Raw genomic sequence first — 14,363 nt, forward strand, 5'->3', positions numbered from 1 at the left:
GCTCGTCGAACGCATAGCAAACGACAAACGCGATGGCGTCTCGCCCTCGCACATCAACAAAACCGTTGCCGTCACAGCAGGCTCAATGCTTTTTTTTTTTATGCATGGCCTACCGACACCAGGGTAGATATCGGCGCTCGTGAAGCAATTCCAGTTTACCTGGAGGGTACGCCAGGTGACACAGGCGTGGCTAAAGTAGACACCGCAACTAAGCTTAATATTCAAATTTCGCCAATAACCTAGCGAGCGCCATTAAAGCCCTTAAACGCGGGCCCCACAGGCATCGCCAGCTTGGGGCTCACCTTGTATGTTTTTGGTTGAGCGCTGGCGAAGCTCGCCGAGACGGCAGTTTCATTGGTCCTCGGTTAATTGCCATGGACGCAGTTCCTCGTTCAAAGTTCCTTGTTTACAGTTAACGGTGCGGGCATCACCGACGGCTGGAATCCGAGCACAGAAACAAGTGAGAGGCATGCACGACTTATGCACGTCCCGCTGGTGGGTGGGAAGCCGTTGGCCAAAGGCGTGGACATATCGGAGCACCCATCCGAAGGGCTGAAACGCACGCCCGGCGTTGCATATACTCCAGGAGCTTGAATGGCGTGCAAACACTGCTGAGCAAGAGCCCACGTGAGGTTATGTCAGAGTAATAAAAGTCCCAAGCCCTCGGCAACCGCAAAGGCTGACTCTGGAGCAGCTGGGCGACGCTGTCTTCGACATCCTTGTAAGCAGCTTACGCGAACTTTCGAAACACGCCTCGTAAGTTGCGCGGTCCTGCGGTGGAATCCATGCAGTTTTTTTCAAGATTCCGGCCAAGTGGGGCACGTATTCCATGCGACGTCGTCAACCACATGCTCCCGCTGCTAACACGCAAATGCCAGTCCACAGCGCGCTTAGCAGGGCCCGCAAATGGCAAGCGGTGTCCCGGATCTTCGCTTTGTAACCACGATGTTCTGATATTTGCGCATGCGTTGCAGCGGCCAGCTTCTGTAATCTCATCATTCGTCACTGGCTCGCACGCCGCCAAACTACGCCAAACCGCCGGTGGCGTAACTAAATCAGGAAAAAAAAAACGAATAAAAAAAATTGACTCGCCATCCCGGCCCTGCGAAAGGGGATGTCCAGCGAAGCTGACGAAAACCACCACTACACAACTGCAGAGGAGAATACGCAATGCTTTATTGCTTTAGGGTAATAATAGTAATGGTAATTTAGAGTGATGATAGTAATGGGGATAATGGTAATCTTGGCAGCACGCCACCGCTAGTTAGATTGCCGTTTCTTTTTCCCTTTGCCGCTCCTCGTATTCACGCTGCTCCTCTGGAGTCCTAACTATGCGTTGCCTACCTATAGCATTGCTGTAACAACAATGAAATCATTTGCCAGGCTGGTTCTTTTATACATGAAAGGCTAGTGACGTCACTCTCCACGTCGTAAGCTTCCGTCGCCATGGCAGCTTGCACAACAGCAACCTTTACCAGGAAACGTATGCGGGCCGGGAGCGCCATGATGTGGATTGGATGCTTGTTTTGTACTTGTTCTTTATTGAAACAAATGCTGTGCTGTATGTTGAATGCATGATACCAAAGAATAATAAATGTAAATTGAACTGCTCCTGATAATTAGGAAACTAAAAGCCGAGTCTGCTCCTACGCAATGTGTACTCTATCCTTTCCGTGTACCTGTTGGCACCACTAAGTCGATGGAATGATTCGCGTATAGTACAACATTAGCGCAGACATCAACTGCATGCTCAACATTGTATGCACAGCTAAACCTCAACGTAACGAAGTCGGAAAAATTGTTAATTTGCTTCTTTATATAGAAATTTTTTCACATTGAAATTCGACCTTTTATGCAGATAAGTACAGCCGCCGATAGACTTCCATAACACGAAAGAGGCCGCAAAATGTTCCGAATAATCGGAAATATCGGACAAGCGGGGACAAAGAAAGATATACAAGGACTTCGTCCCTGTTTGTGCAGTGCAAAGTTTCACAATGAATCAATTCCAACTAGGCCTGCTCGCAGTGATGCTTTCACGTACTTCGCTGGATGCACTGGGCATTTCCTGCGTGCAGTGCGAACTTCGAAAAGGGCATTCTGGATGTCTCGTTCCGTTCTGGCTGGCGTGCCACGATAAGCAGATACCAACATTGGTAAACGTGCGGGCATATAGTAAAATATAACAGCGATAAACCCTACTATAGATGTTGACTGTAATTTTGTTGTCAACAAACGCTTCCCGCTTGATGCTTCCTCGGAATCAACTGAATGCGATGGAATCACCAGACCAAAGAGTAATTCGCGTGCGTCCACAAGGCACTCATTGGTTCTCATAATTAGCCATTTCTGGCTACTGTCCAAGAGCTCTAATTTTGGTACATATACAACTTCTTAACGGGCGCAACTCCGGTATCGGCGAGCAAAAATGTACTTCCAATTGGTCCAACCTGATATGTTTCATCTTTTTTTTTTCTTCAGTCGTCGCAAGGCGTCAGTTTTCCCTCTAGAAATTCCTTTATTATGAAAGTACATACAAAACTGGTATTTTGAAACGAGACGTCCAATGTACCGATTCTCGATGAGACGAAAAAAAAAAAAAAAGAAAATATCACCGACGATTACGACACTCCCTAAATGCGAATTCCGAGCGTAGCAGCTTAGGTGTGAATTCGCGATGTATTACGGCAAAGAATTTGATCCTGAAGGACAAGGTGCCTTCGGCGGCGGTGCTAAGCCTCTGCTCGGGCAGCTCGCTTAGCAGCATCGGCAAACGAAGCATTTTTACCGGTTGCGTCACTTACTGTTGAGAAAGGAACCGTGAACACGAGAACGCGTGCTCACGCGGTGTGCATTCTCTAGCGGCGATGGCCCCGCAGGCGAAGTAGCGCATGCGCAGTAGGTTTGAAGCCCACGCCAGCGCTTTGTTTCCGCGCTGGCCGCAGGCCTGGCCGTGCCGGCCTCCACTATCCACCTCGTCCTTTTCGCCGGTTTCCGCCTCCTGGTAGCGCTGCACCCTCCTCTCCGCTTTCCTACTCGCGTCTTTCATCTCCACCGCTGCACTCCGCGTTCGCTTTCATCTTTCGCTGTGTTCGTTCGCTCGGTTACGCCGAGACCGACGCCGACGCTCGCCGCGGGAACGCGTCTAGCAGCTGCGCTCTAAAAAAAAAATAAAAAGAAAGGAAGGAAAAAGCAGACACACACCGACAATCTTGTTCAGGGCAATACTTTATTGAGCGACGAGAGGCCACCGCACTCTGGACACACTATTTCTGCACCCATTCCTCGTGTCACCACTCTATAACGGTTTCGTTCGCGTTGACTGTATAATTGCAGAGCGCCTCGTGATCTCATCAGCCGGTGCATACCTCTCCTGAGTCGTCTTACGTGAGGAAGCTGTGTGTGTTCGGGCTACGCTGACTTCAATCAGCTATGAAAGCGCTGCTTAAAGTGACACTGAAGTCAGATATAGATGCATGTAAAAATAAAATAAAAAGGAGAGATAAAGGGTAAGCCTTTTATCGAACAGACTATACACTGTCAGGTAACAAACGTGACATGTTGAGAGACATAGCTGGAAACGACGATATATCTGTATGGGGCGTTTTGTGATAGGTTTTCTTTTTTTTAACATGGCGCGATTTTTCAACGATAACACAACGGACAACAACTTGGAACACCTTTTTCTTGGGCACGAACTGTGTTGTGATGGTGCACGGATCTTGCTAGTGTACAGGCGTGAGAGTTAGGATGAAAACAAAGTGATGCAAGACTAGACAGCGCGAGGTAGCTCGCGCTGCCGTTCCTTCTCTTATCGAGCACGGCGCTTTGTGTCAACAGAACGAATAGGCTAAATTTTCCCAGAGCGGCAAGTCCTACCCTTACAGAAGTCGTTACAGAAATTACGTTGTGTTTCTGTTGACTTCAATATACATTCTGTTGAGGTTCAACTAAATATCACGCATAACTTTTACAAGGGAAAGCCCTGAGCCAACCACTATCAGCTGCCGCTTTTCGGATATGATGAGCGTAATATGAGTAAAGTCCCTGAAGGACAACCAGGACACTGACGTCCGAATGAGGCAATGTTGTCGCAGGAACATGAAACTGATCAGTAGTGTGCGAATATGGAAAGCAGCAGCCTGGAGCCTCTAGTCTGCTGCCGGCGTTCCGGCAAGGGGACTTGCTTTCGTCAGGGGAAGCCTCGCTCTATAGAACCATTAGTTTGCTGCCAACGTCTCGGTAAGGGTTTCGCCTTTGTCAGGGAAGCCTCAGTCTGTAGCCTCTTCTCTGGAGCCAACGTATAATGAAGGAGACTCGTTTAGCCAGGGCAACGTGCTGCCCCGTCGAAGGTTTGGCTGCAGAACAAAGGCTCCAGGATGAGGCTTCTTTTGTTCGCTCGCCGTTGGTCAAGGTACTGACGGTAACAGTTCTGGAGCAAGCATCTCGAATGGCGGTCACCTGTATGCCCGGGAGCAGTTTGTTTTTAAAAACTGGACAGTTTTGCCTTCTATATTGGCGCCAAAGGGTTAGGGACCTGCAGATAAGATAACGAAAAACAGTCGGAACCTAGGCCGGGACTAACATGAAATTAAATTGATGAAACTGTACAGCGTGTCTGCCAACTCCATGCTATGACGGTACAGTGACTGCCAAGCTCCCGCGCAGGAAACTTATCTACCCAAGCATGACGTGCAAAAAGGCTGTGTTTTCTGACCACGACAGAAAGGCCAAGAAGATTACATGTCGTAATCACAGGGCAATTTCACAGGGAAATTGGAAAAGCGACCCCTTGAACATTTCTTTCCGAAATATTAACCTGTACACTGAGAGGTTACACGCTGTCCGGACAGGTGTATCAGCTCAAGGAGTGCTTGTGTTCATTGAAAAGGAATGCCTGTTGAATCTACGTTTCCTTATAAGAGTTTCAGTGAATTGACCATTTTCGCGTGTTTGACGACGGTGCATGCTGGCCGAGGCTTCATCGTGCATGGGGATGTTTACGGACTAATAGCTTCTAAATCGCTGAGAGGCACCGCTTAGATTACGGGATCGCTCACATGTGGCAAATCTTGTGACCAGTACGAGAGGAACAGACCGTTGGGTACTTAACTGCGCGTAAAGCAATCTAGAGCCTCCAGAACTCTCGCCTTTCTCTTACAGCTCTGGTGGCAGTCAGTTTTCTAACTTGTGCCCGCAACGCTTCCCGCCACTTCTCAATTCACCCACTTAGCCTTCGTCATTTAAAACGCCAGAGGCAATATAGTTTTACCTACGGCTCCGTTTATCGAGCAGTCACTACGGTTCAAGTTACTACTATCTTTGAACTAGCTCCCTCCTTGAACGCTGCTTTGAACTGCTGTAGGTGGTGTCCATGCAACACGACAGTGTGTGCCACCGATGATTTTCTGTATATTGATGCTTTGGTGTGTGGCAAGCTCCAACGGTTGTCTGGGAGTTCCTTCATGACCAGTCCACATATTTTGTGGCAAGAATTTAATGCAGTGTAACGAATCTTGCAATGTATTCCAGTTGGTGAACAGGGCGTTACGCCTACCTGAGGCCGAATAGTGACGAGTGCAATGTGCCAAAGTCAAGACCTATCCGAGACTCATCTGCGAATCTATGACGAAGTATTCACGAAGTTCAAAAGCGCTTCATAAAATGCGAGTTCCTGTTCACGGCTTCTGGACATGATGTAAGCCGACTGCAAAAAGATCTTTCGAATCAAGGAAATCGCGAGAAATTAAAGCTGTCCCACACGCTCGCCGCAAAGCTAAGAATTTATATGGATAGTGTGACCACTGTACGTAGAAGTACAGACTGAACTTTTTTTATTCGAGGACGAGTGCTTAGGTTTTGACGAAATATTGTTTCCTTCTGTTCTGTTCTGTTCATTTCTTTTAATCTCTTGCTCAGAAAACTTGTGCGGTTTGGGGTACTGCCATGAGTCACAGTTCTCGTGGCCTCTCCTCAATTTATTATCTATCTACTCGCAATGGGATGCATCATTGCGCGAGTGAGCCGGTACGCCCCCGGATCGATGCACTTTGGACACCACCAACGAATAAGTCCAATCGGACCCGATTTCAGGCTTTCGTTAGCGCGTTCATATCTCTCTTTCACGCCTGTCACTCAGCAACACTGCTTGTGCACTAAAACAGGCCCCATCTGTCTGAAAACACCTTTCCGGAAAGTACAATGCTTGTGGTGCAAGCCAGTGTCAACATCTTACATCTGTTTGAGAACCACACGTGGGAACAACGATGAAGCAATGAAATGCGCACGCAGTCGCGTTAATCAGTGCATTGATACAGTTTGGGTCATAGCCGTGCTGGCGAACAATGAGTGCGCGGTTCACGTTTGCGCGATTTGCCTCCCTTTCTTTTTTTTTTTAATGCCAAGCATTACATAGGAAGCTCTCAGCAAGGACATCTTAAATTTTTTGGTTCACCTTAAAAATATTCCCGCTCACAAATCTGCAAAATGATGCTATAATCCTAAACCAGACTTAAAGGGCCCCTCACCAGGTCCGGCCATTTTGCGCTGAAAAGCGCAGGGCATACATTGCGCGATAACGATCGTGTCTGCAAAGTATTACATCGCTACGCGCCGCGGAAAGATTTGAAATACCGAACGGCGTTTTTCCTCCTCCTCGCGGCCGCTGCACTCCAAGCCGGAGGATGACGTACTCGTGTACCTGCGCCTACGTACTGGTGTCTGCAGTGTGGCGTCGCTCGTGCTGACACGTGACTTCAAGAATTATTCAAGGCCACATCTGTTATTTGTGTGATCTGTTGCTTGAATTGACGAATTAAAGTTTAGAGAAATAATAAAACACACAAACGGAATGTCTGCGTGTTTTTTGTTTCACTTCGCACCGAAGCAAGAGAGATGCACTTCCGCTTCGTCTGCTTGTTCCCGCAGTCATGCGGTCACGTGCGCAGGTACCGCGACTGTGCCATTTTTACCGTGTTCCAACGCGTGATCATGCTCATCGACCCGCTTGTTCTGCCTCAATATTCGTGTAGCACTGAATTATACCGCTAGTCATGTGTCCTTGTGCACAGCGGGCAAAATCGTGCGCTGCGCGAAACCATAACAGCTCGCGCGCAACGCCACCAGCGGCAATGCGCATCGCCAAAAAAGAAAAAAGAAAGAAACAGAGACTGCAGGCGGAGCCCGTTACGTATGTGTCCCGCGATTCTCGAGGTCCGGCATTGGTGAACGCAGGGAGGGAATTTCGCTTGCGGAGGCTAGACAGGGCGAGGGGAGAGAGAAAGTCTCGCTATGCAGTGGAGCTCGCCACCTGAAATCATGGGTTCGCGGCACTGAAATATTTCTATCTCGGCTATTAATGAGACGATTTGAAAAATTCCTGCGGCAGAAGGCTCCCTAGAGGACGTGTAACAACTTCCAGCGTATAACCAAAATTGCTATGGGGCCTGGTGAGGGTCCCTTTAATAATGTCTTTATATGGACATATGCAGCGGTTATTTACAGAAATTTAAAATAAAACTAAATTGTTTCGTTTTGCGAGGAGTGTGAAGTGATAAGCAAAATTAGGAGTCTCAAGATAGCCAATCTGTCTCATATGTGTAGTAACGGTTAATTTAAAATTAATCGCACGACTATACGATAATTTGTCGGTCCTCTGAACACGAAGGCCACGTCAGCCGCGACAAGCTCCGCCTCCTTTACGCGTTAAAGGCGCAGCTAGCTCGGAGGAGCACCCTCATTGGTGCAATGATTGGACACCGCTCGCCACTCTCCACAGCTGCTCCTGCTCTCGGACTGACAACGTGTTTCGACCAAAGAAGCTGAGCGTTTCTTGCACCTCATGCGCCAGAACGGCCAGGGATAGGCAGCGCTACCTTAATCTAACCGAACAATAGAAGCAAGAACGCTCAACTCGCAAACGCGCAATAATGAGCCACTATATAATGTTTCGCACCACGATAGTTCCTAGTAAGAAAGTTTCGATCTCTTTTTTTTTTCTGTGCTGGAACAACGCTCGCGTGAAGCCAAAACTATAGCTTTGCCGGCGCGCTTATCAACATGACAACCATGGATTAAAACACGTGGCACCAGGTGCTGTGAAAAACAGGTGACCGCAGCGCAGGGCGACACTGAGTTCTTTAAGCGTACCAGTTTCGAAACTACACTGAGAAATTCTTTTACACTATTTGACAAATTGCAGTGAGTTAACGTTCGCCCCGCATGAATAGACTCAATTAAGCAGGCACCATTGTGACTTGTTTTGATAGTGCATTGCCGTTTCATATCGTTTTTGAAGTTGTTTTTGCCTTTCTTAGTTCTCGTCGTTTTCTGTTGGCTAAAATTTCCCAACAGCCAGCACTCCAGATGCCAAATTTCTGAAAACTCGTACTTAAGAACCATTCTGTGTTAATGACAGGTTCCATCGTTGCGTGCTTCTTTCTTTCTTTGTTCACAGTGAATATCGCATGCATGTTGCTTTCCTAGACTCGTCGGTCTTGTGGGTTCATCGGCTTGCCGTTTTCTGAAACATAGAGCCTGGAAGCTGTTCCGTAACTGGTACAGGTGAAGAACCCTGGTAAATGCTCTGAAATGACACGGAGTAACGTCATGCAGCTTGTAAGGCCCAACAAAGCTAACGAGATAGGACCTTTCCTTTTTCCTACCCCGGGCGGCACAGAAAGTAACGAGCTTTGGTCCACGTTCATCTCACTACAAGTAGGGATGTGCATCGTAGGGCACTTGTAGACGTTGTCCCGCCGGCCGCATTGGCACGGTGACGGTACTGTCGGCGCGGCGTCACAGCCAGAAGGTGCGACGTCACCGTTCGACGTCACAAACTCGTGGAGGCGTCACTTGAAGGAAGACAAAGCAAAATAAAACAACAAAAACAAAAGCGTCTCCACACACGCACTGGGCACGTACGTATATGGTGCGCTTTGAGGTTTTCGGTTCCAGTGTTGGAAGAGAGGGGGGAGGGGAGAGTGAGAGACGTCGTACGTCTCCTGGGCCTCGTTAGGAGGGAGAGCGCCTTCAGTCCCAGAGCGAGCATTTCTTCTCCGGGTTCATGTAGCTCCCGAGCGGGCAATGAAAAGCCTTCGCGAATTCGTCGAAGTTCTGCAAGGCACCGTTGGACCTGCAACAACGTGGAGTTCACAGCGGCTTTATCAAAATTATATTCAAGTGCGGTTTCTTCAGTTTTCGGCTATTTCTATGCTGCTATTGACACGATCTGTCGTACGAAACAATGACCGATAAGTCTGAATAAAAAAAAAAGAACATACTTTAGGAATTGACTTCGGGAACCGAGGGTTATCCTGGTCCAGTTCGAAAGCTTCAAATATATGTCGTGCTATAACAAACTACTGATTGATTAGTGTGCCGTTGGCTGAAACTACGCCGATAATAGGTAATATTTTTTTTCACTCGTCAGATACAATTCTATTGATGGTCACATGGTTATTTTTGTTGAGTATCTGCAAGTGATTAAAATTATGACATTCAATGTCCAATTACGTTTACTGACAGTTTCAAGTTGATTACAGCATACTCGATGCAAAGGTGAGCGAGACTTGATTAATTACACGTTTCTGTAGATGGCTTGTGCGTGCGCAACGACAGCGATGATTCCATGTCCCAGAAACGTATATAGCCGCCGCCAGACTTAACCTAAACAATGAAGACACATCTATAGCGGTTTAACTTTAGAAAGCACGTGTTATAAGGAGCAAGCATCGCATGCTTTTAAATCAAACGTATTAAGCTATTACATTCAAGTAACCTCAACCAGAAATGCCCAGCATCCGTCGCAGGAGAAGCAAGAAGACGCTTAATGGGCATTCCGGTTAAGTATAACAGTGACTGTACTGTATTATTAACTATATATGAGCAAGAGGAAAAGGACGCAGGAAGATCGAGAGGAAGTGATCAGCAGTGGCAGAAAAGCGACAGGCCCACCGTTTCGACAAGGGGAGCCGCCACAGACAGGCGCCCTTGTCGAAAAACAACGGCTCCACGCTGAGCCTCCCACTTTACGACCACTGTTGATGTGACGTGGCTGTATGACGGTTCTCTGGAATACAGACCTGTACTTGCCAGGACTGTGCGTTTCGGTCTCGTACTTCTTGTAGCCTTCATCACTCACGACTTCGCACCAGATCTGCGTTTGCCGGCGGTACAGACATGCAGAAAAGGATAGCGAAAAAAAAAGAAGAGAATAGGCATCAGCGGATACATTTCGCTCCCAAATAATGTCAACCCTGTATTCAAATACCGCATATACGCGTGTAAGGGCCGCACTCCTGCTTTGGAGGGCAATATTGTGGGAAAAAAAATTAAAAACGTTCCGAGAGAAAGTGAAGTTAGTTTCTTTGCCGCTAGATGACGCTAGCTGCTTTTACGTCAACGCCGCTCAGGCCGGCGCCGCCTCGCCATTATTCCTTTGTGTGGCGCGTCGTCTCGGCTGTGTTTACAGTGTTTCCAGTCAGATCGGTGGCATTTCGTCTCTAGAGAAAGGAGCCCTGTTTGGGTCAGCGCTGGTCGGGGACGATGGGCCGGCATCTGAGGTCGTTTACTTACTCCAGCGTTTTGTCATTTGCGCCTCTCTTACCCTCTGGTACAGTTGCGTTGCGAAAATAGTATGACCCTCTGGCTGCTGTCATGGGCCTGATTCGTGTAAGGGCCGCACCCAGCCAGGATTCTAGAGAAAAAAAAGTGCAGCCCTTACACCTCGACTCGAACCTCTTAGAGAAAAGCGGCGCGACCCTATACGGCTGCCTGAAGCGGTCACTAGAAAAGAAAGCCGCAGTGGCTATTTCTCAGATATGGCTTTTGAACCGGGCGCAAGTGACCAGCAGCTTCGGGGAGTGGATCCCTCCCTCGGCGGTAGCCGACAGTGTCCAGCGAGTGCTGTGCGCCTTTGCCGAGGAATCGGGCATTCTACGCACGGTGTAATCGTGCGAGGGAGCATTCCTCGGTATAGCTGGCACTGTCAACATCTCCTAATTTTCCCTCACTATTACCTTAGTAGGACGATGAGCCGTTCATTTTTAAATAAAGCATCATCATCATCATCATATTTCCGACACGCAAATGTAAACGGAGCCTTGAAAGAATATTTCGTCAGTCGAAGCAAGTTTAGTGCTGTTCTTGAGACTCAGTTTAGGTGAAATGTCGCCCTCAAGACTTCGCGTTTGCTACGTGGGTTATATTGATTAAGAAATCATAGGTTGGGGCCGGCTGTCGATATGATTGCCAAAGAGAAAACTAATTTGACCTGTATCAGTAATTTACTCATTTGTAACACGGAAATAAAAAAAAACTTTCACACTGAGACAAGGCTTGGAAAGCCAGAAAAGACGCAAGAACAAAAGACCAGTTGCGACGCCGCCTTGAGTATCCCGCAGGAGCTCCTCGCCATGACGTCATTCTGACGACGTCTGCTTAGGCCTAGTTAACTTTTTATTAGAAAAAGGAACTTCATTGTGTCTTAAGTGAGCCAAAGACTGAACTTAGCAAAATTTAGAGGACATTTACTGCGCTACAACGTCCTAAATACGTTAAAATAATTTGAAATCCATGACGTCACGCTTACGTACCGGCAATGATGTTTCGGCACTATATATATATAAAAAAAAGAAGTTTGGCCTTCGTTTTGTCTTCTGGTATTCAGACTCTTACCGCGAAATTAATGAAAATGATGAATGCTTTTAATGAATGCTTTATTACTGTAAACTGATCTAGTATGTTTCGTTAGCGTTCTACTAAAACGCTAAAAACAAGTGAAATAAGTCAATGTCAACAACTTTGCCAGCATAACCTTCTTTCCCAGTCCTAAGGCTGGCTAATCTGCTTTTAGCCTCATGCTTCGAAGCCCGTAGGACACAAGCAACTTCGGAGTTCGACTTGCATTCACACTTTCTTCTGTTTCCGCTCAAGGGGACTTGGCACTTTTTTTACGGGTTACAATTTTCCGAAATCCTCACAAACATATTTTGCTCTCTTATTACGCCGTTATACTAGTCTGCATGAGAGTTTTGTTTTTCAAAGTCTCAGCCACGCAACACCTCCCAGAGAACTACCTGTCCCTTAGACGCGTCTTGGCCCGCTTGCAAGCGATCGCCAACCCCTGAAGCACAAGAACTGTTCATCCATGGATGTGTCTTTTTTTTTTTTCTTTTTCAATTTAGAGCGATAGCTTCATATAGGCTGACTTCACCCGCTTTCGAGGTGTCATCGTCCAGTCAAAATACGCCGGCCGATACCAAAGACATTGCAGCCTAAAATAGCGTCTGAAAGCGCTAGCGGTCACGAGGGAAGAATGCGAGAAACTGGCACTCATGCGAAGAAGCACGTGTGCGATCGGGACCGACCGTCGTTAGAGCATTGATCAGCTCCGCTGCGAGACGGAGATTCGATCCCGCCATCGATAACGCATTTCGTTATAGCACTTCACTCACTTTGGAACTATATCTAACAGAAGACTCGCGGTGTGCGGAGCGTACGCGAAAGCGTCACAGTAGGTACGAAATCGCAAGTCTGTAAGATATACGAGGTAGAGAAGCGAATTGAAATCTAAGGTTTTACGTGTCAAAACCACGATTCGATTATGAGGCGCGCCGTAGTGGGGGACGCCCGATTAATTTTGACCGCTGCGGGATCTTTAACGTGCGCCCAATGCACGAGAGACAAGGGCGTTTCTTCGCATCTCGCCCCCATCGAAATGCGGCTGCCGCGACCGCGATTCGATCCCGCGACCTCGTGCTTAGCAGGGAAGCACAATAGCCGCTCAGCCACCGCGGCGGGTGACAGAAACGGCCCTTCGATAATTGAGAGTGCAATGTCGCCCGTGACGTGCGCGCAGGTGGCTATCGATACGTCACAATAATAGCATACTTAGACAGTTAGCTACGTTTTGGTCTATTTTTTTTTCATGCATTTACTTATAACAAAAATTACAAAACAAAGGCTGCGATTGATTTCCATAAAATTTTCCCTTGAATTCATTTCTCCTTTAAAGATCAAAATCTAGGTCACAGAATAATATCGAGAAAAAGATATCCTTCTTCCCTTTCTCTTTTTCGTTCCCTGAACCCCTTTGCCAGAGCAGAGTATCAAGGCGCGCTCGCGAATTTGGTTAACTTATCTGACTCAATTTATGACGCGCGCGCCTAATTCAAGCAAGAAAACCAACTCGCAACCATGAAAACACACCTGCCGATTCCACAAAAAGGTTCAAACTCAGTATTATTCACAACGAGAAAATATTCATAGAATTTATTCAAGTCTACCATAATATCGTCAACAATCTCATGCCGGCGATTTAGTAACGACTAATTGGTCGACTAATCGTTTCCTGTTAGTCGTTCCATTTTTCGATGATCGCCTACTCTGTCATAGTGGACGCTAGTATCAATTCTAGACACGCTTATAAGGTAAGTATGCTAAAAGTTAGTAAATCTACCTGCTAGCAGCCACACCGAATTCAAATTTCGTGTACAAACCTGGGCATATTGAACAAAGAATACTTGTTCGTTGGTCAGACCCAGGCCCGGCAATCGCGGCTCTTGCCCATGCTTCGCAGCCCAGCTCTTGTACGCCTGAAAAAGAAATAGAAAAAGCTAGGAATCTTGCACGTCCCTGAGCTTTCCAAGTCACATAAAATAAGTTTGCTTGCCAAGTGTATCGGTGCATAGCTCCATGTCCTTTGCGAAGTTACGTAACATAGGAGTTCTACACGTTGTCCATAAACGAATTCATTCTATAATAAAGCTGAATGTCAAAGAAGCACCAGTGTTAGCGCCATCGAGTGGCGTTTAGTATAACAAGAACGAAGAAAACTATTATTGCAATGATGGGCTATTTGTGACTCTGTTACTGGTGTAGGGCCATCGGCAACATCAATTTTTGGAAGTTTCTTTTTCTATATTTGTGTTTCCTTCAACGAAAAGGGCGTGAAATGCTCAAACAAACAAACAAAATATACCTTTCTCACGCCTTGTGGTTGAATAAATCAGCACAAGGTGCCGCTAACGGCGCTTCTGACGTCAACGTCTTTTGTTTTGCGGTACAGTCGAACGTCTCCACGACGAACGCTTCGACAGCGTAATGACCTGTATTGCGAATGATTGATTATGTCCCGGCTGAATTTCTATCTTCCATATGTATTGTGAACACTTCTACAACTAAGACCTCTATGCAACAAATTAGCCTGTACAACGAAGAAATTTAGGCGTCCCCGACCCCTGATCTTTTGCTTTACAGTTCCAGATGTCTCAGACACATAATGCATTTTATGGAAGTTAGGCTACCACGAACGCATGCACCTGTCTCGTGACAGCACTGTAACCAGAACAGAGAAGCTCTAT

General features: G+C 47.1%; 2 protein-coding genes across 2 annotated transcripts in view; both read right to left on the reverse strand.

Annotated features, from left to right (window-relative positions):
• 128up (GTP-binding protein 128up) overlaps positions 1–1,320 on the reverse strand; it is a 47,164-nt gene extending 45,844 nt beyond the window's left edge. Inside the window, exon 1 of the mRNA XM_055065326.2 lies at positions 303–1,320. The gene's annotated coding sequence lies outside the window, so the exon portion shown is untranslated. The remainder of the gene's footprint in view (positions 1–302) is intronic.
• A 1,890-nt stretch (positions 1,321–3,210) lies between these two features.
• LOC126518555 (neprilysin-1-like) overlaps positions 3,211–14,363 on the reverse strand; it is an 86,718-nt gene continuing 75,565 nt past the window's right edge. The window contains exons 19-21 of the mRNA XM_050168336.3: positions 13,500–13,595; positions 10,083–10,156; positions 3,211–9,133 (exon numbers count right to left, since the gene is read on the reverse strand). Of these exons, the coding sequence (XP_050024293.2) occupies positions 9,031–9,133; positions 10,083–10,156; positions 13,500–13,595 (273 nt within the window). The 3' untranslated portion in view covers positions 3,211–9,030. The remainder of the gene's footprint in view (positions 9,134–10,082; positions 10,157–13,499; positions 13,596–14,363) is intronic.

This window comes from Dermacentor andersoni, chromosome 3, assembly GCF_023375885.2.
Source record: "Dermacentor andersoni chromosome 3, qqDerAnde1_hic_scaffold, whole genome shotgun sequence".
Lineage (NCBI taxonomy): Eukaryota > Metazoa > Arthropoda > Arachnida > Ixodida > Ixodidae > Dermacentor > Dermacentor andersoni.